This window comes from Pleurodeles waltl, chromosome 6 (genome assembly GCF_031143425.1).
Source record: "Pleurodeles waltl isolate 20211129_DDA chromosome 6, aPleWal1.hap1.20221129, whole genome shotgun sequence".
Lineage (NCBI taxonomy): Eukaryota > Metazoa > Chordata > Amphibia > Caudata > Salamandridae > Pleurodeles > Pleurodeles waltl.
The window spans coordinates 749,776,235-749,803,322 of NC_090445.1; the positions used below are offsets into that span (position 1 = coordinate 749,776,235).

The window sequence follows — 27,088 nt, forward strand, 5'->3', positions numbered from 1 at the left end:
CAAACGCAACATGCCTGCCGTTTATGTCGTTCTGTAACCTTTTATAATGACATCAGAATGCATGAGGCTGAAGGGTTTGGTGCTGCAATTTATTAAAGTCAATAGACTTTAATACATTTTGATGTCACATCCTGTGATGTCACCAGATGGTTAAAGGAGTGTGGTGCGTCTTTTGTTACTCCTGAACATGGACATACGACTTAAAAATATTGTACACAACGATGAAATATCTGTTTTACAAGCATACATACCTGAAATATTTATTCAGACAAAATACTTACCTATTGTTCAGGACCCATCCATGGTCAGATCTTTACCATTCACGCGCGAAGCGTGCAAAGCATATGTTTTTCAGGGCAAATTAGTAAACAGTCTGCTAGCCTAGAATGTGATCAACATTGCATCAACTTTACTGGTTGTTCGAAAACCTAAAAGTTTCCTGCAGCGCCATCTGCATTTCTGACGTTGAAAAGCTCTACATAAACAAGCATGTCTTTATCTAACCACTTGATGCCGGACAAGGCCAGCTGGTGTTCACACAATACCTTGCAGTGCTTCGACTCGGTTACGGGGAGTCCCTTTAACTCATAATGCAGCGGTCCACAGCAGCTCTGCCTGCAACACCTCGGCCAACAGTGCAGTGTATTTACCTATTTATTTTAGTCTTTTGAAGACCGTAGTATGCAGGATAGGGTATTATCAGAGCGCCCAAAATTGCATACAAGGAATGGAAAAGAGAGAGAATATCCAAGCAGTACTTCGATTGAGGCTTCTGGAGTCCACCTTCTTGCAAGTGGCTGAAAAATGTCTAACTCTTGGGATGTGCATGTAATTGATTGTGGCAACTGAGGCACTAATCAATCTTGGGCATTGTGTCAGTTAATGTTCAAATCAAGGCTAATCCAAAAACCTCCACATACCTATTAAAGGACGAAGATTAAGTAGAGGCCTGTATGAAGCAGTGGGGTTTCAGGGATCCCCTATTTGAAGACCGCCACGTTTGTAATGTGGCTGTCGGTCCGAATGCCACCACGACCTTGGCGGTCTCAAGAACGCAAGAGTAGTAATGACCCCCTATTTGTCTTTATCGCAAATGTCATTAAGGCAAAAAAGGGAGGTAGAATTGGCTAGATGATCAAATTTCTAGGTAGATATGGCTACTACAATCGCTGGCCGATAGGGTAGCTCTGCTTAAAATGGTAGTGCTTCATAGATTGCTATACTTGTTCACCAATATACCTATTCAACAGAGACAAACTTTTTCAAGACTCTACCCTCTAAGATGTTGGCACTGGCCTGGGCTGGGAAACAGCCAAGGATAGGGTGAAAAAAACTAACCTTGCCATATCAACATGGAGATTTCGTGGTACAGGATTTGCAACTGTCCTATCTAGGCGCACAGGAGCAATACGGACACTACTGGCTACATCCCCAGATATACATGCCACACATAGCAGTTGAACAGGATGTTGCAGATGCTGTACCCCTCAAGGCACTTCTCCCGCATGGAAGGCAGATACATCACACAACTGAGATCAATACAGTTGAAAGTACACAAGCAGCCTGGCACTCCCTGGGAGCCCACGCCTGCAAACTTCAGTTATTTTTACCAGCGCTCCCACTAAAATATCACCTGCATCTGTCTGAAATACACGAAAAACAGGCACTTGACCTCCAAAAAACCCTAGACATAACCACAATGGCAGATGTGTTCCCAGGGGAACATTTTATAGAATGGACAGCCCTCACATGCGGCCAGTCACCTTCACTGCTATTAGCCTTCATGTATTACAGGCTACGGTCGGCAATGAGGGACTATTACTCGACCTTCCCAGCGCCACCCCCCACGCTTCAAGTGCTACAATACATACTCACTAATACTGTCCGGAAGGAACTGGTCACATGGTTATACAATATATCGCTCTGTGAAACTCTGGAGACGGAATCGCCGGCACTCCAAAAATGGAACGCAGCGCTCAGTGACCCATTGAGCCCGGAGGGCTGGGGTTTGTGCTGTGCCCTCACTGGTACACTCACACCCAATTGGAACCTCCGCATCATACACTTCAAATTTCAACAACAAGTATATTATACACCTGAGCAGCTCTGTAGGTATGGGTTGCAAAATGATGATCAATGTTTAAGGTGTGGGGGGCAGGGGCGGATTTTCTACATGTGACATGGGAAAATATATTGTTTTTTGGTACAAGTAACAAAAACCCTCACTGAAATTATACTGGAGGAAGTAGAGTGCATGCCAAAAATGTGTCTTTTTGGTTTAGTGAGAAACTTGCAGCATAGCTGCCGCAAACCTGTGGTGATTGCACTGTTGTGGGAAAAAACGAGGGTGGCTATTCACTAGGACAGCAGGGCAGCCCCGAGGACACTTAGTTAAAAAATATGTGCTACTGCCAAGAAAAATTAGAACTATACGCTTTCCGCAGGCCTCCAGGCCCAAGGATATCTGGGGCCCACTCACGGCCTACTATTGACAAATGGATGAAATAGCCAAGAGGAACCGAATGGAGACTTGATAATATGGAACAGTGGGGATGTGCCTAGCAGAACGAAGGAGTTTGAGGAAACATTGCTCGCTCTCTGTAAAGTTGTGGTGTGTGTTGTAGAATTGAGGAAAAATCCATTAAAAAAATAAAAAATAAAAAATATGAAATGTATTTTCTTGTCTGTCATGAAGGAAGGAGCGATGTTCCCACTGTTTCCAGGTATGTAAGATTTCCAACACTATTCACTGTTGTACAACTGAGGTTCATTTGTTTATCTCAATGTCTTATTGTTTTCATTGTGTTCAGTATTGCAGTCTCATTCCCTTGTCTCTAGAGTAATGGTCGCCTTAATAACTAATGTAAGTAGGCATTTCTAATTTAATGTATCCTCATCCAAAAGGAAGTAGAATTAAGACTATGCATGACTACAGCCATGTTGGCATTTTTTTAGTCCTTGAATGTTACCTCCTAAACTTACCAAAAGACCAGTTTGCGCATGCTGTGCTTTTTGTCCAATTAAATTAAAGCTCTTTCTTTTCAAAGCTGCATCATTTGGAAGCCATGAACACTATTCTATGGTGTAAACTTTATAATGAATTAGAAAAAAAAATTACGAAAGGAATTCACCGCTTGCCTGATTGTAGACGGTCATGGTGTAATCCGTAATTTAAAGTATAATGGGACAATATGCATTGGGCACTCAGTATACATTATCCCAAACGAGGAGTTATGACCTTCTTGGAAAAGGTGCTGCGAATGTCTCAATGCCTCTATGCATGTACGGCAGAGAGGTTTAAAACAGCAAATCCAGAGTCTTAATTGGCTGAAGCACTTCCCTGTTTCTTCTCTTAATATAGTAAATAAGTCCCTTACTCACCCTGTCTGGGTTGATGTCCAATGCGTCACACAGTTTGGTGGCAAAGTACTTGGAGCGCTCAAAGCTGCCCTTGCCAATGCTGTAGGAACCATCCAGGAGGAAGAGGATATCCACTGCGGCAGAGCATCGCATCACTAGGAGAGATGGTCAAACACATTCACTTTACCAGGTGACTGCCCACAACACCAGAGCACCACCATGGGCGAGGTTTTAGTTCAAGCCAAGAACAGTCAAACAAAGCCACCTCTCCCCCGATGACACCCCATCCCCCACACATGTACACACTGGGGTTTCTGTAGGTCGGTAGAAGGGAGGTCATCAAGTTGTTGATCCCATGCAGAGAACCTTTGCTAGCCACAGTTCTACAGTGGCACATTTGACTAGAGACATGATAGTAAAAGAGGGAAGACACATCTGGAGATGATGTTACACTGCAGAGCTGAACAGTGAGAAAGAAATAGCCTGGCAGCATTTTTCTGACGTCATTCTATATGTATCTACCTATATTCTTGACTAGGCAGCGCTCCAAAAATAAATGTAAGTGCATTATGGGGTAGATTTCCATGTAATACTCTGCAGAACTATGCCCCTCCTGCTATTGTACCAATGACAGGTTTTATATAAAAAAGTATGTTTCACCCAATCCAAAGCTATACTGGACATCAGAGCTGGGATAGCCAGGTCAGAGGTGAACACTGGCCAGGGATGAGGAACATGGCAACCCGAATATATGTAGTCCAAGCCATTATAACCACCACTGAAGAAAAGTAACATGAGATGGCAATCACTACAACAAGACCAGAAAAAAAATGATTTTTCTGAACAGCTCCCACTTGAAGTTTGACAGACAATGACAGAGTGTATGTAGCCGCACACAGGTCTTTCAGCAGAATTAAGGCACTGATATAGTAATGGTTTCTGAAGTCGCCAAGACAGTGATTCACAAAAGTGAAGGCTATGAGGCTATAAAAACCTGACTCGAAATGTTCATTACAAGCCGAAAATATCAAAGGCCAAAAATGAGCATCCTCCTCATTTGTAATTAGATGTATCATTGGTCTGTGGCTGCAATTGATTGGGTACACCAGAAAAGGGGTGGTATTGCTGCGCTAAGTGGAGATGTCTATGAGGAGCAGTGGGTGGGCATTGAGTGGAGCACACAAAGATCAAGGCGACTGTGGCATTCTCCCCCCAAGTACCTTCAAACCTTGGCTTGGAAAGTCCCTGTGTCTTCAGTATACTCGAGGTACCAGATAGTAGGGTAGGGATGTACCACCAGCAAGCTAATACTGACCTGTGCAAAACAGTGATACTGAGGTAAAACTGAAAAAAACACGTCAAGAAGAGAACAAGCTCGTAGGTGAATGACCACCTCCACGTTGCTGCCTTCTTTAACTATTTGTTGTAATTCACCATCTACCATGTCTGTATTGTGTGCATCAAGCTTCTTCAATAGCAATCCGGCTTTTGTGTTGCATCCGGCTTTTTTGAAATGCCTGTCATTACAGGGAGCTGTGTCGCTTCTCTTTGCCTCTGGCACAATCACAATGCCAGGTGATAGACACAAAGCAACTATAGAAGAGGAAAACGCAAGACAAAAGAAGACAAAGCGCTTTAATGAGGCGTGAACAAAGCCATAATGGACACGGGCACTGTTACATGAAAGATGGTGCAATGTACCAAAACAAGAAAGAAACAAAAACAAATGTAAAATAGTTGTCTTTGGTTGTGGTCCACCTATGATTCACTCACTTCACCATAGGCCTCGTTTTAAAGTGTGTTTTACTCATGTTTGCTTTTTGTATTTACCATATTAGAGTAAATTCACTAGAGATCATCAATGTGTGTGTTTCTCTCTCTGTAGGGATACAGACTTGACTTCATGCTGTATGCTATAGTTTGCACTTGTTATCCAGCTATGTCAGCGTCGGAAAGGCTGTACTCATTCTGCTAGTGCTAGTCACTCTGGTTTTCTTGGTTCACTTTTATAAGGATCGTGGAGGAAAACATGTGGTCAACTGGTGTATACCTTGAGGATGTGCTGTATCCTTGAGGACTGTGAGAGGACCGGGCACATATGCGAAGGTTTCCTGTTCTCCTGCCCTCTAGTAACCACATTCACTTCCTCTAGGGTTCAGCCCAATGACTCGTCCCTTTCCTACAGGGACTGGATGATGTACAGATGTGAGGTGTAAAAAGTGCACAGAAGGCTTCATAACCTCTTTGAAAGATAGTTTCTGCTCCTCTTGTCCTTGTGGATGCTCCTTGCGAGGACCTGGATTTGTGTCCTAACTCGTTTCTTATGGGCCTTGACCCTCCCAAGTGAGTTTGAAATCACTGGCATGTTCCCTTACCAGCACCACCATACTAGACTGGGAACCGGCAATGAAGCAGCGGATAGTAGAATCTCTGCTGGGTTCAAATTGATATCCATCCCCTGTGGAAGTCTGGCGCACCTTTTTGGTGGTTACACCTTCATGGTACAATGTCCCGCTGGCTTTATCCTTGAAAGAGCCATTGTGTGCTCATCAGATATGTGTAGTTTTAAGATCAAGTCATATGCAGCACCACGGGCCAGATGTAGGAAGAATTGATTTTGCGACTCGGAAATTGCGAGTTGGTGCGACTCGCAATTTCCAAGTAGCAAAATCATATGCAGAATGGTGTCTCAGACACCTGCGAATTGCAAGGGGGTTGCAAAGACCCACCTCATTAATATTAATGAGGTGGGTCGCAATGTGCGACCCCCTTGCGATTCCCTGCACTCACAGGGATGGTGGCCTGCTGAAGACAGCAGACCTCCATGTCTGTGACTGCTTTGTTAATAAAGCAGTTTTTTTTTTTTTTGTATTGCAGCCCGTTTTCCTTAAAGGAAAACGAGTTGCAATACAAAAGAAAAAATGAAACCATTTGGTTTCGTTTTTTCAGAGTAGGCAGTAGCCATTGGACCACTGCCAGCTCTGAAAAAATATTTATGGCGACATTCACAAGGGGGAAGGGGTCCCATGGGGACCCCTTCCCTTTTGCGAATTAGTTAGCACCCACTTGACATGGGTGCTAACTGCGAATTGCTTTGCGACCGCGTTCGCGATCACAAAGCAATTCTGCATCGCGGTGCGAATCGCAAATAGGAAGGGAACACCCCTTCCTATTTGCGAGTCACATTCCCATTTTGCGAGTCGGTACCAACTCGCAAAATGGGAATGTGCATCGCGATGCCCGTTTTGCATGGCGCAAACTGCAAATTTCGCAGTTTGCGCCATGCAAAACGGTTTGTGCATCTGGCCCCACCTTCGGGAGGATCACTGAGCTCCACGCAGGATTGCACCTCTCTGCAAACACTGCCTGCTAGTGTCTACCTTCTTGCCAGCTCAGCAGGAACACGAGGGGGCCTGTGGCTTGCATCAGGTCTGAAGTTAACAATGCCGACTCAGTAATTTTCTGATGCGCACAGATGACGTCAAATAGCCAGAATCCAAAGAAAAAGTGCAGGACTTAAGCACTTAGTAATATGTAGACTCGGTGTCCTTGACAATAACTGGCAGCCTTTCTAATTTAAAATACGCATCTTAAACACAGGTGAGGTCGCTTGACAAATAGTCGAGAACTTCAAGACACTTAACTTAGGTGGACAATCCATTTTCCTCTGCTCACATTTTATTAATGTCATTCTTCACCGCCAACTCCAGGTATTGGTGTTATACATTTGTCCTTCCTTATTTTAGAAATATTTTTGATACGTAAGCATAATAGAGGAATTACTACAAGCATTACATAACTAAATTGGAAGGGATTTCGCCTTTTTGATGTAAAATGTTAACAATTATCTCACTAAAATGAGAATCAATGGATACTTGATGACAATAAAAAAGGAAAAGTCCTGGAAAGCTTATACAGTTGCATCTCATTCAAGGGTGAATCCTGCTATCCACCATGTTAGAGTTTTACAGCTGTAATGCTACACTCAACAAGGCTTGTTTACCTAACATTGGTGGATAAGCGCCGACACTCTGAGAATGCGACTGAGTCATGGTCGTATGTATTGTGGTGAGGTAAAAGAGGGCTGCATTCAGTACAGAACAATGTGAGGGAAGGCCACAGGTCTCAAGTAGAACTGAATGCATACCTCATTGATAGCCAGTACTGATCGGAAGCCATCTACTGCAAAGGGGCAAGGATGTGTCAGCTTCAGGGTGGCTTCATAGTAAGGCACTGTGGCCCTCTGAGAACACAATGTCGGGGAATGGTTGGGCCTGGGACCTACACAAGGGTGACCTCACAAAATCAGGTCTGGAGAAAAACAATCTCATATTCACCAAAAAGTCAAATTTCCACAGTAGTGGGGTGAGATAAACAGAATAGAGGGTGTGCAAATGATATTGCTGAACGAGTTTGAAGAGTAAATACAAATCTTGTTTTTCTCCACATGTCCCTAAACCATTCCCAATACCTTTCCAAGTATCACTTCTACTCTATTTGCCATCCATCAGAACATGTACATCTGGTGTCCTGCAGGGGTTGATACTGATTTATAATATTCATGCTTCTTATTCAGTCTTGCGGTTTTAGATTTTCCTCTATGCTGACAACACGCAACTTGTCATCGTTTTTTAGAGATACCCATGCTGTAGCAAAGTGTCTCTGTGAATATTTAGCTAAATCACTTTAAACCCCTTGAAATTAATTGAGAGCAAAACCGAGATATTCTGTTCACTAAAGCCATCTATGTTCTGGGATCTTCCTTTTTGGCCCTCATCTCTGGGCCCTAAACTGACTCCAGGTTCACTTGTGAAAAACTGAAGATGTTAGCTCTACTCAGCTCCAACATTGACCCTTCAGATCCATGCAGTAGTTAAGTCTTGTTTTTATCAACTGTCCTCTCTGAAAAGAGTCCCTAATGTTAATCCCTTTCCTCACAAATATTAGCTAATTAATGTTTTTGTATTTTCGCGACTGAACTACTGTGATGTGATTTTGCTTGACTTCCCGATTCATAAACCATAAATGGATGAAACATTTGCCACCAGACATCTCTTAAAAATCATTATGTCTGCACTTTTTTCGCTTCACTAGATGGCAGTTAAGGGGTGAATGGTGTTCAAATTTGTTTGATACCCAAATACCTGTTCAGTGCTGATCTTCGTCTTTCAGCATAGGTTTCAATTCTACCGGTTTCTGAAATCCAAAGAAAAATGTCTTCTTGAGGTTCCAAAAGTCCAATTAAAACTCTGAGACTGGGCCTTCTTTGAGGTGGCTGCCACAAGATGAACTGCGTTATCTCTGTTCCTCCAAAAGGATCTAAACTTTCTCAAATGCTGAAAAGTGTGTTGTTCACCTCAATCAAATTCTATTTTCTCTCTCTGTTCTTTCTGCTACTAGTTCTGCATTGGAAGGCTTTGCTATGTGGTTTTTGCACCAAGATGTCCTATGAATCTGCAATGAAAATAAACTCTTCCTATTTACTTTGTGAACAATGATCTTTCTTTTTCTGGGATAAAATTGAAACAAACCATCAGTTAGTAAAAAACTGAAGCCTCAACTGGTGTCTAAGGCTCTTTTTCAAGTGTGAACGTCCTTCCACCTTGCTGGAAAGCTGTCGCCCTAATCGCAGTCTCTGATGTTACCAGTGTGCAGACTAAGGCTAATCCATTTGGGTCTCATTTTGATTCCGGTCCAGCCCAGGTGCTACAAGCTACCAAGTCCTCTCTACATCCTCTGCTAACTTCACTTTTTAACTTCTCTCTGACTAGGAGAAGAGAACCAAACGAGTGGAAAACATCAATAGTTACTCCTTTATAATAAAAAAATAAAATGAAAAAAACACAAGTAAAACAACTAACCTGGACCCTTCCATACACTCGAAGTTTTGACCCATTTGCTTTTTTTGTGGTAAATACCTAGAGTGAATGGATATCTCCAGGCCAGCTATAGTCCCACAAGGATATTCATAAGCTCTGGAACCGAGCCCCAGCTGGTTTCCGCACAGGCTACAGAACCAAGCTGGTCATCCTATCCACTTTAGATGGCAGTTGATAAGGGCAGGGTCGGCGTACTTATTCTCTTGGGCTTGTCAGCAGCCTTTGATCATGCACTGCTGGTCCAAAAGCTAAGAAACATTAGCTGACAGTACTCTGTCCTAAAATGGTTCTACTTCTGTATTTCAGATAAATCCCAGAATGTAAAACTTTCCCAATTCGCTCGCTCCCTTGACCACGGAATACGGGGTGCATCAAGAGGCAATTCTTTATTTCTTTTTGTTTAGTATTTATATGCTTCCATTGGCTAATCTTCATACGTGGAGTGTAAAATTCCACATATGTGTGGATGATTTTTCAGTTTGAAACACCAGCCTTCAGCCCCAGATCAGAACCAATTTCCTTCTACTACTGCTGTAGTCCAACAATGGACTACGGCAATGGAACACTTTTCAGAAAGAAGTTTTTATTATGGACAAAAAAAATCCCCTTGCTGACATGATATGAACTGTCTTACATGAATGAGTCCTTTTCTCACTCCTTAACTGCTCCAGACCCTAGGTTTCATCTCACACGTGAGTCTCAAGCAAGTGAAGTATCCCAGCCCTACTCTTTACAACTCAAACTGCTTTGCAAAGTCTTTCACTTTATTAATTCTTAATTAATAAATTATTATGCATGCCCTTTCCAGAGCCTTACATAAACTTCAGCTGGTGCAAAGTACAGAAGCTAGACTCTTCACAAACAGTGGGCCCGATTCACAAAGGTAATACTACTAACTTAGATTTTTGTTCTAAAACTAGACCAAAATTCTAAGTTTCCGACTTTGGGAATTCACAAAAGGCACTTACGAATACTATCATTATGTCTGCACTCGAGGCGGAGATTTCACCGCAGGTGAGGACATAAAGATTATACTCATAAAGTGGTAAAGTGGTAAACTTAAACTTTTGGTCCAAGTTTAGAACAAAAGTCTAAGTTTACTTTTGGGAATCGGGCTTTTTTCTGGCTCCTGTTGGAAAAGTGGGTCTTATTTATATCTCTCACACACACATAGATGCATATAAAGCACTTTACTCTCCTTCTCCCATATTCTCTCCTCTAAATTCAAGGCTTAACTACGGTCCTGCAAGCTTAGATCAGCTTCCCTGTTGCTTCTTCAGGTCCCTGCGTACCACAAGGGCAAAACCTGGGGGGCTGCAGCTAAGCTATGGAACTCTCTTCCTCTTTCTCCTAGTTCTCTGGCCTCCATCACTACCTTTAGAAAATAACTGAAAAAATTGCTTTTCATTTAGTGGCCCAATTCCAACAGCCATATTATGCTAGATTTGATCTCCTTAGTGACATGAAGCTTTGCTGTTCACATGCTTTCTGAATACCCCATACAAATACAAAAACGAAGACACAGAGGTACATTAGAAGAGCAGTCATAATTTCTTAGATCAAATACCTAAATACTAAAGACTGGGGTGCCTGGCATAATGGGGCCAGGTAAACAGATGTAATGCATGGAGATAAAGATAAAACGAAAGACAAATGTAATCAGTTTTGTCTACCAAAAATAATGCGCAACATGTTTCAGCTCTTCTTATCAATTTCTAGAGCTTGAGCACCTCCACCTCCATCCAACAGTATGTAATAAAGTTCAAGAAGGCTATCTAAGTCGCTCCTGCGTGTTGTCCATCGAGATTCTCTTTGTGCTTTAGCCACAAAAGAGACATGCCTGGAGAACCCACCCAGGATACCTTCTGATCAGATAACTTTTAAGCCACTAAGTCAAAGTTCCCAAAGTTCAGATGGACAGTTTCTGACTTTAATGAAAAGAACTTACATATAAGAAAAGACTACTTAACTGCCAAATGCCCTCAGTAAGGGACAAATAATTGACAAACACCTTTTGAAAGACCAACATGTGAAGGCATTCCTCTTCAGGTGAAGATGGGTCAGGTTAAAATGCTGTTTCGTGTTAAACGAAGAAGTGGCCTTTGGGGTGAATCTGAGTCTGTGTTGATCCAGAACATGCAGAAGAAGCTGGAACTGACAACTACAAATCCAGTTTGATAGGTTTCTAGCCACTGAATGTCTGCTACAGAAACACCTTCAAATTAAAGCAGCTAAAGAGAAAATGGGTCGATGTTTCCAAAGGATAGGTCCCTGCGGATTATTTATCATTGTAGGCGGGGCTTGACAGATGCCAAAGGCTTAGCTGTGGGCAAAAAGACAAATCACTCCCCCATACCCGGTTAAGAGTTTCACCTCAGCCCTCTCATAGGTTTTCTAAGTGCCCTGATTGATGCCCAGCCTACTACAAGGCTGGGTGAAGAAAGGCCCAATTTAAAAGCCCTGCCTGAGAAAGATAAGAACATCAGTAGGATTACAATCTCGGAGAACAAGAAAAGAAAGATTCTGAGTGATAGTTGCATGCTTTAAGTATTTCAGGGCATTTAGACGTCAGAACTTCTACTGTTAGGCCACTGGGGAACCCTTGTTGCTTATGCTCAAACATTGGAACTTCGGGGCTCACAGCATAACTCTCTGGCATGCTGCTGTGAGTAGTCATGGAACTTTGGGGAATTAAGTGAGACTGGGAACATCCATCCCTGGGCCATTGCTAACCATCACAGCAGAGGTACCCACCCATTTGTCTCTGTCAATGAACAGACCGAATTACGAGGGCCTTCTCATTCCTTATGCAGGACCTGGGCAATTGGCTGGAGGTTTCTTTAGGGATACTTTCAACCTCCATGGACCTAAGGTCGAACCTTCCTCCTGGAGCTGAACCCAGAATGCAGAAGCAAAGCACGCTTGTTGCCTGCAAAAATGAGAAAGATGAGCATATGGATGATCTTGCAAGGCGACAAGCCTCTCCCTAGTTAGGCCGCAGCCTTGAGAGAGAGTTCTGGTTACCATCCATACCGGTACATGGTCAACACTCTGATGAGCAAACCCCTCAGCAGGAGCGGATCCGGCTCTGTTCAGAAACACATCTGGACTGCCAGCAAAGAGGACATCTAATGACAGGAGTCTGGTTCCCGAAAATCAGTTTACCAATCATGTAGTCAGATCTGTGACAAATAACTACCACTGCAGATATCCGGGGGATAATAACGATAATGCAGGTAAATTCTCCTAATCCGAAGTGTCACTGGGTTCTTTTTTGGGGCACCTCTTCTGCGAAGAAGAGATATTAACATGGCTCCTAGTCTCACCCAAGGCATCAGCTGCCAAATCACAAGTGACGGGAGATGTGGGAGAAATCATTAGCCAGATTCGGTGGTTCCATCCACTGCTGTACAACTTTGACAATCTGATGGAAGAGCAGAATTAGAGTGCGGTATGACTGTTTTTATCGACAAGAACCACAGATCAAATCCTGCCAAGAACCAGAAATACCTCTACTGCTTGCAAATAGCTAAGACTCCTTTGATCTGCGGTACGTTTCCCTTGAGAACTTAATGTATAACGTGTTTTTTTTTTAAAATGTATTAGGAAAATCGTGGTACAAAGTAAATCATCTAACCCCATTTAACAAGAATTATTGGAGGCCGAACGCACCAAACACCCATGCAAACAATAACCTTGTTCGCAGCAGCAGCAACCGCATTGCTGTTAAAAACTTCCCAAGACTGTGTTTAGCTCCCAGGCCAGACATTGTGTCGGGGAAGGATAGCATTCTGTGCGGCTTGGACATCCCCCTTCATGGCCAGTGGCTTAGCAACGGTGCTACGGTCCCTACTGTCGGCAAGGAAAAGGAAAGTGGTCCCCTCGTACCCTAGTTTATAGAAGAAGAAAAAACAGCTACTAATTAGGTGTAAACTCCTCAAGCCCCGGGGCACCAGTTCGACGGCACCTACGCTACTGTTGATGGCCAGTGTTCAGGGCACGCGTACAGACAAACACATGCACCAAGTGTGTTTAGTGACGAATTCAGAGGATCTTTTGTTGGCAAGCAGTCTGCCATCATAACCCTATGCGTATTCATACTACAGTGCTTTTTTTTTCCAAATAAGGTAACATCTGATAGCATTTTGGCGAGTTTATACTGCAAAAGATGTTTGTATGGGCTACATGCAGGAAACGGATTAAGAATCCAGATGATTGTAGGTTGTTTTACACGTGTAATAGCTTCTCGAAAGCAATCACGGGAGCCTCGCTCCTCAGGTGAGCCGCCTCAGTGACTGAGAATAGAATTCCATTCCGGGTCAGTGGTTTTCATGTCGGTAAACAGAAACCTCGTTCGAGCAGGACGGGGAAGCCTGATTTCTGCAACACTCTCACACATTTCTCATTAAGTCGCCCTAAAACTACTCTTGTCACACCATCTGCATTGCCATGTCAAGGTGATTGTAACTCAGTCTAGCTTTCTCACCTAGTCTCTCTTTGTAAATAAAAACGTGCGGGTGCACAAACCTCTCCTCTGAAACACGCGGCTGCGAGCACGGAATACTGAGGCAGCGTAATCCTAAAGCCACCTCGGGCCTCTTTAACTCACGTACAGCCATTCCCAACCCCTTCAGCTCACTATTGCAGCTTTTTCCCTTTTTTGACGCATTTCAGTATTTCTCTTTAACCGTCTGTCCCATGTCTTTCTCGTAGTCATTGCCAGATGCATGAAAATAAGTGCTGGCCCACAAAAATAAGTGCTGGTGCCGAGCACCAGCAAGCACTGGCTCAAATTAAGCATTGGTCTCTCGAGGTCTCCACGCCCTGCGGACTGCAGCCATTTGAGGTCGGTTTTAAAAATCCAAGGCTGCTCCGTGCCTCTATCACTTTTTCCAGCTCCCCAGGGTTAATTGCAGCAGGCACGGGGGCCTTCAAGAGAGCGAGAAAGAGACTGAGACTGAGAAAGGGATGGGGATGAGAGACAGTGATCCAAGAGAGAGCAAATTCATGCATGAAAAAGGAGAGATGGAGCGATGAGAGAAAGAGAGCTGAGCATTTTTTTTTTTCAACCAATAGCAGCTGTGGTAAATTTTGTCAGACCAACCCCATTCTGTATGTACTGAGTGAGTTCAGCAACCTAGCATGACAACAGCAAGGACTGTTTGGGGTGTTCTCTCACCAATACATTTTTTTAAACAATTGAAAATAAGGTGTGTTTTACGACAGTTTTCTTTGAACCTTCTCTGATCATTCAGAAGATGAATGGAGATTGGAGACATGGCTTTAAGGTTCAGTGAATGAATAGCTGTATGGTAAGGAGTCGGTAGATCAATTAATTCAAGAACGGATGACAAAGAATAAAGGCTTTTAGCTACATGGAGCAAATGGGCTCAATGCACTGACCAACGGAGGATGCTCTGGTCTTCATTGTAGCTTCAGCATTAAAACGTCACTCTCTCCAAAAACTACTAAAACCAGTCCTTATGAGACATACAGTCTGGATGTATTTAACAGATCACTGATTTAGGGTCTCAGGAAATCAAACAAAAAGCATTAAGCTTTGATCAAAAATGTAAGAGAGGTCGAGATAACCACGTAATGGTTGAATTGCACAAAACATTGCATCCTTCCCGGCTTCAACTTGACCAAATTGCGTGATCCTGGGCAATTCCTATTTAGCACTGTGCTTCCCTTTCTTTCATCATCACATCAGAGGACCTAAAAATACATTAGTTCAGTTTGTGTGCTACACAAAAACAAAAGACTATGATGTTTCTTCATATATAGTAACTTCATAATCCACATATATGGGACAAAATACATTTTTCTCTTGGCTCACTTATAGCATTGTCATCAGGGTGTTGGTGAAGTGAATTGAACAGAACAAAGATTTGGGAGTGCACTGCGTCCTTAAAGGTACCCTGGCGCTACCCATGAATGATCCTCAGTTCATGATTACAATCTGTCACCCCAAACATTTGCCATTCAATTTAATGGTATCATGTGATGTACTAATCTGACATGTTTGAAAATATCACATCATAAAGAAATACACTGCTTTGAATATTTAAGAGACTTTCTATATGTACTGGAGTCGCTGAGCGAAGTAACAACGGCCCCTCCCCCCAAAAGCCATGAAGGTCCGCACTGCTTTTTGCAACCCTCAGGCGATAGGAACCACCCAAATGCAAAAAAAACAATGGTTTCAAAGCATCCTTTCAATTCTTTAGTTTTGCGTAGTTTATTTATAAGCGCTGCAGGCAGCAAATGCGTCCAGCAGGACCCCGGCAACACACAAGTAGTGAAACCAGCCGCCACCCTGCCAGACCATTAGGAAAACACGCGGTGCCCAGTAGATACAGTCCAAGCGTCCCCCCTTCATACCCTGGTGTTCTTTTGTCAGCTCCCCCCTGCATTTTTCCCGTTTTTCTCCCTAGCTTTTTCTCTTTCCACCACTAGCTTGCTCCTTGCATCCTTTCCCACCTAGACGTCTCCCTGGAACCCCTAGTTTCTTCGCCGCCATGTTTTACATGTAAGGCTGGATCATCACACAAGAGTTAAGCGCTTCTATCAACCTTAAACCAAACTCACGCTGTCCTGCTGCTGAAATCTTCAGGATCGTCTCTGGGCTGGCGTGGAGCACTTGAACACAGCCGGAAGGCAGGAATGCTGGGGAAAGAGACAAATGATGAGAACGCGTTTAGACAACCCTGTGAGGTAGGACACAGACGTGCCTAAGTGCTGAGATTAAAAAACACACCTGATGCAAACGGGCTTTATTTTATGCTATTTTCTTTGCACTTGCTGGATTTATATGGAGGATAACTATAAGTATGTTTGGCTTTAAGGATTTTGTGACAGAACCACATCTTAACACTCAGTTTGTCCACATGTGAACTTGATGTCAGAGTCAGTGGCATAGCTCACAACAGTGCAGCGGCTTGGGGGCCTATGGCTGTGAGAGCCACTCTGCACCCCAATTAAGGTTATCTTTAGGGGCACAGGGTCCCCTTGCTACGGTACTGGTCATAGAAAAGGTGGCTTGGACCGACAGATCTGCACAGTCTATCAAACAGAAAAAAGTGGGTAGATTGTATGGATCATCCAGAAATCATTTCCAGTACCATTATCTTGGCCATTTGAGGATATTAGTCTTTCTCCCAGTGCAGTGGAAGGTGGTAACAGTCAGCAAGTTGCTCTGAGGAAATTTGCTAATACTAAGAGGCTGCCCCCCATTCTCAGGAGACCAGAGCAACAGACACTGGTTTTCTTTTAAATGTGCATGTTCAAAGTTTTGGAATAATTATCTTGCAATGCCCTAAAATTATTTGTTGGGCACGAAAAGAGGATTCATACATTTGTTTTGGTCATCTCCGAACTCCAAGGCCTACTCTTAATGGAAAACACAAATGTCGTAGTTGCAAACTGGCCATCAGTTAGCTATGCATAGGGATCTATGTGCGCACAACATTGGGACACCCTAAAATTCCATTCTTTGAACGTCCAAGGAATAAATTATTTGTGGCATGAAACGAGATCTCAAAATTCCATATTATAACTCATGTCATAGAAAAACATGTTAATAGAACACCAATTCTTAGAAACCATTTTACCTAAAGTGTTTAATCGAACTTATCAAGAAGAATGTCATTTACCACTTAGTGATAAAAATTTACCAATTCACAGAATGTCTTCTTTACATTGCACTTTCCTCGCTTTTTTCAGTGTTTAAGTGCCTCGAGTCTCGAAAATAGGTTCTCACTTTTTCAATCAGGATTTCACAGGATTGCACAGACAGTCCCTTTTTTCCTTCATACCATTACATCAACCATCTCTCAATGAGTAACATTTTGCTTTTGAAAACATGATGATCTACAGTTTATCCCAAACCACATTTCTCTTTTTTAGTCTCTCAGGTTCCTTTTCCCTCCCCCATCCTCCTCCCTCCCACCTTTTACCTTTGCTTTTTCCACCTCACCATGTTCTTCCATTTTTTCTGATTTCGTTTTTGGGACTCCATCCTGATTTATTCTCTTAAGCCTTTCTCTATCTTGTCTTCTTCCTCCAGTCTCCTTACGTTTTTTATCTATTTTCATATGAAGCCTATGATCTTTATGTATCAACACACAGAGACAAATAATCTTTAAAACCACTTGATACAATGGGGCCTATGTTCCTTCAGTAGGTTTCGCTATAGCATCCACCATTTCTTTATTTTATCAACTTTTTTTTATTTTAGTAAATTAATATACATTTTTGACTGTATGTGGTTTATTTATTTTATTTTCCACCGAAGTGTATTTCTGTTAATTTGTTATACCACTAAATGTTCGTAGGTCACTACGTCAAATCGCACTACATTATGGAAAATTAATTTAATGGCACACCCCCTCTACATCGAGTTCACTACATTGTGGGGAAATGCATCCCCACAATTACACTGTGGGATATTATATTGTTTCTGGACAGACCTCTGAAACCTTCTTATTTAAGTTAGCCTCATCTAATTTCTTATTTAAATAACCGTTTAAATAACCGTTACAGACACCTAATTTATATGAACATTTTAACAATGTAATGTCCAACGATGTAGAGGTGTCGATGTAGGGCCCCATAAAGTGGTGCACGCGATATTTTTGGGGGGGGAGAAGGGCAAACCCACCAACTGGGGTTTCAATTATTTAGTTACTCAGAAATAGTTTTCTATTATTGTGCTTTTCTTTGAATTTACATGCTATACTGGCAATCACCTTGAGGGGAAAGCAGTGAAATTCCTCACCAGCTCGCTGCTACTGAAAGGCCAATATGTCCGGGGCTGCACATCACACAATAGATACAAGTGAGAAATCTGTATTCCCTGCAGGCCACCCACACTACAGTTACACTGAACTAAGTCAGTTTTTGAGTTTGTCTCTACAAAACATTAACATTCCTATCTCTGGAAAAGCCATTTTCTATAGTAACACTGCCCTAAGAGACATAGAAATGGGAGTTTGCTAAGATTCTTTGAACTGTCTGGACTAGTGACAAAAACATAAGTATCTCAGCAAAGACACTGGGGTCTGGTGAGGAGACACTCTTGGGTCGATGACAAAATGCCAACTGATGTATTTGTTATTTGCTTGGCTTTGATAACAAAATCTGGCACACAATTTGAATTGGAAAAAGGCCCTCAAAAATAGAAGGGCATACTTATAATCTCAAGGTCTCAGAATTATCAGGGATGTAGCATTTCTGCTGACAGTAAGAGCATGCGCTTATTCGAAGGAGGGCACTATTTATGGATTTATGGAATGCCAACAGCGGTGCAAAGACACTGCACACTTGAAGGTTTATCAGGAATTTATTAAGATTAGAAGTAGAAGGTATAAAGCAAAGAGACCCGTCCAGCAACTGTGGAGTTGGAACCACTAGACTAGACTCCACATTTAGAGTTCAAGAATACACGCACCAGACAAGTAACCCAGCTGCACCAGATGGCCGAATATACTACGTATTCCTCTTTCTTATAAGGCAGAAAAATGAAATCACTACCAACGTGGCTGTAAATTATAGTTCTTCCCCAGAATTTACTGGAGTTATGGTGTTTTGCATTGAATAATCTTGTAATCACATGACCATCGAGACAAACTGGCATTTTACTGACCCAGTTCGCGTTTGTTTTGCCTTTAATGCCCTCAGATTTACACCCCTCTCCTTTACCCAACACCTTACTGATTTACGTTGCCAGCCTGCCTGAACAGTACAAAATCTGCCAATTGCACCACCTTCTTTACACTCCACCCATTTCTTCAGATATCCAGGAAACACCATTAGATTCTTATCACATGCGTTTGCCTCGAGAATGTTTACACGTCTTTAACTCACTGTCCAAGCCTTTGTTTTACCCAATCACCAACTTTCAAACTCAATCTGTTAACATATTCCCTTTTCCATAGATCGTCCATCCCTACACTCTTCCCCATTCGAATTAACAATCATCAACCTTCATTTCAATTCAGAGCAAACGTCTCTTCCTGACATAAATTTATTTCTCATAACTCCCATTGCTCAAACCAGCTTCCTGGCAGCAACCTTCCATTCTCCATCTTTGCACAGTCAGTCGTACACCATCCTCTAACACTTTGTTCCACTAAACCATTTCTCGGAGGATAAAACAACGAAAACATAACCTGGCACATCCTCTGTTTGTCTAGAAACGTCTTAATTTCCTCTGATAGCAGTAGCACTATGTTGTCAGTTGCCAACTCAGAGGGAACACCACCTTTTTATATCTATAGCAACTATCCTTTCCATGTGTATCATAAATGTAATCTCCAGCCTACATGAAAATAATGGGCAACAAGAGCCTAAGTTGGTCCAGAACTAAAAGGTATGGAAAAGTCCCAGTATGTCAAGGGTAACCTTTTCCACCACCTTAGAAAAACGGACTACTTTCTGCTGTAGATGCATCACAGTCCTCTGTGACCTGACACTCCAAGCACAAGCTATTGATAGTCTCACCGCGTTATGCACTTCTTCATTTTTAGACTGGCCTGCCATTTAATGGCACTCATTCCTATATGCTCTTCAAGTGCTTTATCTAAAGCACTCTTCCTTAAACCTTTAGGCACCACCAGCTATTTACTTCTGAAAATGCAGCTTTGCCATGAAACCTCCATTGCAATATTCTCACAACTCTTGCTCTTCTTGGGCGACTGTGCATGCACACCCACTGTACGCAACACCTTATCTTCATCCATCTGCTTACCTCTCTCTTCCTTGGATATGCTCCTAAATGTTACATCACTCTCTTATGCTACCAGACATCCATCTTTAATATCATCCATCAGCCCATCTTTCAGAGGCAACCATGATAAACAGCCATCACAATCATTACTCCAAGGTCATATAATACTCTGAATACACATATGCTTGTAAACTGAAACGCCATTTAGCAAAAGGGAGATTCACTATTCCTGCTCTCTTTGTGGGAAAAAAAGATCTACCAGCTGCCTAGGATCTGCCCTTATAGTGAACTTGGTTCGCCACATTACGACTTAAAAAGTCAATACCCCACCAACAAGCTAATGCTTCTTTAGCCTTAACTGACTACCTAACTCCATTTCCCTCAGGAATAAGCCACCAATACCTCCTCGTCACTTTTAACCTGCAGAAATACAACTCATAGGGCATAATCTAGGACTATGATTGAGTACCATTGCGTATTGAATAATTTCAACTAAGGTGCATTAGAAATCTCTTCCATAACAATGTCGTCTTCACACTATTGGCACCAAATATATTTTGCAGTCTTCTTTAACAACCTCCACATATTTCATGTCTTATCTGCAAAATGTCCTATGAACTTAGAGTAATTACTCCGCCAGCCCAATAAACAAGCATCATTGTTCTTTATTATTTTTACTGGGAGTCTCTTTAATTGCCTTCACTACCCACTCTTTAGGGTTTATTCCATCACACCTAATATGGTGGCCCAAATACTCAACACCAATCGTACCAAATTTGCTCTGTTCATCCTTGATAATAAGCTCACTTTCCTTCAAAATTTTCAAAATTAGCTCCAGTATAATATTGCACTCTTCACAGTTCTTCCCATGGGTTAGAATGTATGTATGTTTTTGTATAAGCTTGTATGTTTGTATGTATGTATATTGCATTTCTGTAGTATAAACCTACCCGAAAGGCAGTGGAGGGTTGTTCATGGACAAAGCCAACCATAAAGTCAACAAGTAATAGGAGAGGATGCTGGGCTGTGAATGGTTAATGTACTGTGATATGGTGTTTTTTAAAGAGGCGAGTCTTTGACTCTCTTAAATTGAAGCAGTGTTGTGGTGGTCCTGGTGGAAATGGGATGTTCCTCCAGACCCTAAGTGCAGAGATAGAAAAGGCCTGCTGTTGTTTTTTCTTTATTATGCTTCTTAGTCTGCAGTCTGATAGCATCATGGCTGCAGGTAGGCTGAGAACAACCAGAGATGGTGAACTTTTCTGGCAAGGTATGTGGGGGGGGAAGGGGGGGAGGGTGTTCATGATTCTTTGTAAATGATGTAGCTCATTTTGAAGATGGAGTGGGCCAGCAATAGGAGCCCAAGAAGTTCCATCATGATGGAGATTATGTGATTGCATTTCTTCAGGCCCCGGATAACTCATGCTGTGTGTGGAGCCTGGGAGGCCATGGAGTAGGACATTACCACCATCCAGATGCAAGAGTACAAGGGCTTGAACAGCTGTTTTGAAGTTGTTTCTGGAAGGTGTTTAGGAGGGTAGGATGGACTACTATGTGGAAGGCAACCAAGAGGTTCAGCAAAATAAGGAGGCAGGAGGCATCTTCATCTGTGGTCAAGATGGCAATGTGTTAGGTAGTGTCTGTGCCACAGTGTGATCTGAAGCAAAACTGACGGGATCTTGAAGTTGAACATAGATTGATTTTTTAAAGATCCTGCAGATGAATGGTAGGTCAGTGATGGGCCGATAGTTGGTGAGGTAATCAGGTCTATCGAAGGTTTCTTTAGGAGTGGGAGGATCTGGAATGTCTTGAGAGCTTTGGAGAAAATACCTTGAGTGAGGGAGGCACTGACAATGGTTAAACAGAGGTGAGAGAGCATCCTCAGTGACAGCTATGATGTAGGACAATGGTAAGAAATCCTCTTCATAAGAAGTGGTGTTGAGAGAGTTGAGTATAACAGCAATATGAGAGAGAGAGAAAGGATGTCCACTGCAGGACCATAAGAAGAAGGGGAGGGAGTAACAATTGAAGTAGGCTTGGTGTCATTGATGTAATGTTTTCTGTATTTTTTCAATGAAGAAGGGGTTGATGGCATTGTACTTTTCTGTGGACTGAGGAATAGGAGGGCCCAGCAGGAGGATGACGCAGTACTTGATAGTCTTGCCTGCTGCTTCCGTTGGTAGAAATGTGTGCCATTATTAACATTACCGAAAAACAAATGCATCGCCCATTGGAGTACCACTAATGTGGGTGGCAAAACCAAAGGACTTGCAACGGAACTTGTAGGTGTAATAAATGGCATTATGTTTGAATCTCTCATCCAGGCCAATCTGATGGAATGCTGAAGAGAGGCCAATGTCAAAAATAGTGTTGCTTCCTTTAATGTTCCCAACATCTCAATGATATTTGATAAAGGGTGCCAATCAACCCAAGTACATTGACTGAGGACCCTCAAACCTACTAACATTCTAATTTTCACACCATCTTTCAGGTCCCTTTATGTAATATGATCTTGTGTTTGACAGTCCCACTGTGTCTCCGATTACCTTTGGCTATTTCTCCTTCAATTGACCCTATAACACTTGTATTCTTCACCGCTCCATCCATACTTACTGGATGGTTTGAATCAAAACTTATACCTAGCTCATGCTGTTGAGGCCAAACCAACAAACATTTGCCATCCTTTTCTAAATTAGGGGTGTGTGAAATTTATGCCATTTTCTTCTGCATAATGACACAAAGAGTGAGGTGGGTGTCAGTGATCTCAGGGATGTAACATCTACTCATGAAGGTCACCTAGCATGGGGGTTTGAGTGTGGGCCTAAGGCTTGGACACACCAGGCACGGAATTTGAAACCAGGTGGTTCTTGTGTGGCCCAGCACCACCAATCTGAAGAGGTGTTTGGGTCCAGTGTGCCTGACCCTATGAAATCGATGGACCAGTCCATGCTGAGGCTGGGAATTCTTAGAGTGGCTCCTCGGGTTACTACAGGACCACATATGCAGTCATTTTGTGCTTAGGATGTTGGTGTGAGGGAAGGTAGGATCCCTGGTACGAGTGGTGCAGTGTTGCAGGGGGGAGTCGTGGGGGACTCTGATTTGCATTATGATGAAGAGGAGATTGAATTTGAATAAGGTTTGATTGTTCAGTGTTCACAGTATTCTGCTGTATGAACAATGCAGGGTGAGCGCCACTGGACGCCAAAAGGTTTACGGGGCCAGAGAAGGCCTGTAGCATTTAACAAGGTGGAAGCAGTTGCTGTTTTAAAGAAACAATTAGGTGTAAATATTTTTGGAGTGGATATCGAAGGAGGTTCAGAAGATGGTGATAGAAAAGCGGGCTTCAGTTTGAATCCAGGTACATTAAGAGATGAGATGAATGATATCTTAAGTGTATGCTCCATTGGCGTTGATGAGGAGTGTATTTAGTTGCGAGGGGAAGGCAAACTTCAGAAATGAAAATATGTTATTGACAAAGATATGGGCACTGAAAAGATTGGAGTGGCAGTGGACAGTAAAGAAAATGGTAGGTTTTGTGAGTTGGGTGCTGAGGAGGTTTCTGATACAAATTAGGATGGGACAAAGAAAGAGTAAGGAAGTTAGACAGAAAACGTAGCCTTAAACAGGAGTGATATTGGGGCTACATTGACTTCTACGAAGGATAACATTTGGGATTGTAAACATGTTGAGGTTTTTCAGGCGATACACAGGAAGGTGCAGTTCAGAAGAGGAGGAATGAGAGTTGTTGAGATGCCCAAAAGTTCCAGTTATGATTGAAAGTTAGGAAAAAGCATTTCTCAGATATTCTAGCGTGCATTCAGAAAAATCCACAGAAAGGTGTGTCATGCTTTTTAAATATATGGGCATTATACACAAAGTATTGATAACTTTTTTTTGGACTGGCTTGGTCCAATATGATGAGGAGTTAAGGGCAAGATTAGCAGCAGATACTAAGGGGAAGTGAGGCAAAATGGATCAGGATTTACGGCCTACACTAGGCAACAACCTACGCAGCAAGTTTTCTCCTTGTGGCTTATCAGCCCTTTCCCACAACCCACAGAGGGGTGAGCAGAACTCGGAGAGGGCGAGCTGCAAAGATGGAATTATGTTGTCCGTTTAATAAAGGTGTATTGAACAAGGAGTCCTGCAAATTGTGACAAACCTGGATTGTGGGAAGAAACATAGTTGTCTAGCCTTTTAGTCAGGAGGGGTGGGAGTTCAAGGACACAGAAAGTTCAGGACAGTCACAGGAAGTTACATACAGGGAGGTCAGAGTCATCTGGGAAAAGAACACACTCTCGGTGGAAGTAATCGAAAAGTGGTTATGTTGCTACCTGATACATGATGCTGCACAGTTGATAGCAAATAGCTTTATTGACAGTTTTTTACTAGGTTACAAGGGACCTCATGCTAGAAGGTGGGCAGGGAATTTGAGATTAGTGAGATAACACCTTGAAGTGAGTTTACAAAAACTTTAAAAAAAAAAAAAAAGTGTTTGGATGTAGGATGGAGGGGCCTTTTGAAGAGAGGGCATTATAAAAATTGAGAGTGTCAGCAACTGTGGGTTGTACCCCCCAAAAAGGGGAGGGGCAGTTTCAGTGAACACAACATTTGTCATGCTGAGAGGGCAATCTGTGAATGAATGTATTCAATACACACTTTCCTCTATGCAATATGCATCAGTAAAGGATGCTGTGGGACTGGTGATGAATGCAAGAAGGTGGGTATTTATGGCACATTGTGATATAAAATCTGCTTTCCGGATGCTACCAATTCATCTTGAAGACTATAAGTTGTTGGGGATCAGTTTTCATCACATGTTCTGTGTTGACAAAGTGTAGCCAACGGGCTGCTCTATTTTATGTGTCCCCTTTTGAACATTCACCTCATTTTTACAATGGTGTTTCGCTGAAGTGTCAGGTTGTGTTAGAGTTATGCATTACCTGGGTGATTGTGATTTTTTCATTGTTGGTTCACGAAGAGCCTATTGCTGCCATTTTTGAAGTATTTCAGTTAAGTGTGTCTAGAGAATTTGGGGAAGGAAATGGACTTGAGCATAATAATCTTTTTCTGGTGCAGCTGTTCGGTTTTTATTGACAAGGGAGACAGAGTGCAGAGCAGGCGTGACTTGAAAGGAAAGCTTCAAAATGAAGCATCAGATTTCTTGTGTCATTGGTTTTGTGGGGCAGGCCTTTTTGGGACAGAAAAGTGTTGTTCAATGTCGACAACAAGGAAGTTGCTCACTTAGTGAATAGTCAGTCAGTCAAGGACTTGAGGGTTTTTACAGTTGCTGAGTTTTTGTCTGGGATTCCATATTGTATTAAAAGCAATGCATGTGCTTGGAGCAGATAATGAAATTGAGAATGCGCTATCCCATTCTCAGTCGATGAGGTATTGTGGTTTGGCATCAGAGGCAGGAATGCTAGATAGGCCATTGATGATAGCACAGTTAATTGAACAGTCCTTAGCTCCCTCGACATTAAAAGAATATCGCCAAGCGTGGCTGGAGTTTGTGGTGTTATATGCACAGTGTTGCAAGGAAGAAATTTGGTTTGTCGTACAGTGGCATGAGGATGTTGTGGATTTCATTATGAGTCCATTTGATAAAGGTCAGTCAGGTGTTACACTATCAGGTAAGTTGGAAGGGGTTGCATTTTTGGAAAACTTTTTGGTGATATGAGCCGTCACTGGAAAGGATCCAAGAAGGCTGAGCAAGAGAGCTTCTGGAAAATGGTAAACTGCAAAGGCAAATAATGGTGCAGTTGTTGGAGCATCTAGTTAGAGTTTTACCAGATGTTTGTGTTTAAAGGTAAGGAGGTGTTTTTGCTCTTTCTTAATATCCTGAGTATCTGAGGAATATTTTGAGGGTCAGAATTATTTGGCTTGTGCAGGAGTGTGGGCTTTTACAATCAGAGGTCAGGGAGAGCTATCCAGGGGGTGGAAATTTGATTTAGGAAGGGAAAGACTGATTAGAGGGTGATGGGAATATTGATTTGGTTGGGCAGGCACTGTAGGGTGCATGTTTGTCCAGTCGCATGGTGAGAGGCTTACATGTGGGAGGGTTTGTACAATTCAGAGGTGATTTTGTATATGAGAACAGGAAGAAGTTGTCCAGTTTCCAGTTAGTGTGGGTGTTGAGGATGGCTTTAACAAAGTTGGAAGGAATTACCCAGAAGGGAATGTGGCAACCATTCCTTTTGGTGTGGGTCAGCAACAGAAGAAGCAGCCATCAGAGATTGTCCTGAGTGTTTATATAAGGGCTGGGGATGTGGCAATCTAGTTGCTGTAAGAGGTATGTTACACCAGATTGTCTGGTGAGCTAATGCTGTGCAACTTTCTAATATATTTGCTTGCCTTCTTTAGGGTGTGTTGCTCGTCCCTCTCAGAGCCACTGTCCGTTTGAATATGTGGGCATTCTTTTGTGAAGTAGGCAGCGAGAATAGGGGAGTACAGGAAATATGCCAGTCAGCTTGCCTTGGATGATTGTAGGGTGCAGGTTGCATGGTGTGTTATGGGGGGAATCCACTGGGGACAGCTGTTGTCAGATATGGCAGACTTGTTTAAAAGCAGGTTGTCATCATGATGTTTTGGTTCTTTCCTTTGGCAAACATTACCTGGTTCAGCTGAACGATTTGGCACTACTGAAGAATATGGAAAGGGATTTGCATGAAATCAAACGGATGTGGTTGGTTGCACCCATTTTGTGGAATGAGTTGATGCATCAGAGAGTGTTGAGAGGAGCACTCAATCAGTCAGCTCATAGGCAGGTAACTCATAAGATGAAAACGTTTTAAGGAAGGTGTTGGCAAAGTTAGACATTGGGGGGGGGTTATTTTGCAGATACAAAATATCCTAGGAATGCTGGAGTACACTTGTCCATGATAATTCACAGTGCGCTTAACATGCTTACATTAGAGTGTGTGTGTGTGTGTGTGTGTATATACACACACACACACACATTCAAAATCTTCATAATCAACCATGGTGCTGCCAGTTTTACTTTGTGGCCTCTTGTGTGCCCCCCCCTAAAAACCACGTGTGGAGATGCTGCTGAAGCAGCTAGACCAATATTCACCAAATATTTTGAAGCCTTTTGTTAGCAAGTGCTTACCACACAAACTCT

The 27,088-nt window shown here is 42.6% G+C and overlaps 1 protein-coding gene across 3 annotated transcripts in view; it reads right to left on the reverse strand.

Annotated features, from left to right (window-relative positions):
- Positions 1–27,088, reverse strand: part of VWA2 (von Willebrand factor A domain containing 2) — a 225,181-nt gene that overhangs the window by 138,025 nt on the left and 60,068 nt on the right. For all 3 annotated transcript variants that reach the window (XM_069239310.1, XM_069239308.1, XM_069239309.1), the window contains 2 exons: positions 15,831–15,908; positions 3,382–3,515 (listed from right to left, as the gene is read on the reverse strand). In XM_069239310.1, the coding sequence (XP_069095411.1) occupies positions 3,382–3,515; positions 15,831–15,908 (212 nt within the window). The remainder of the gene's footprint in view (positions 1–3,381; positions 3,516–15,830; positions 15,909–27,088) is intronic.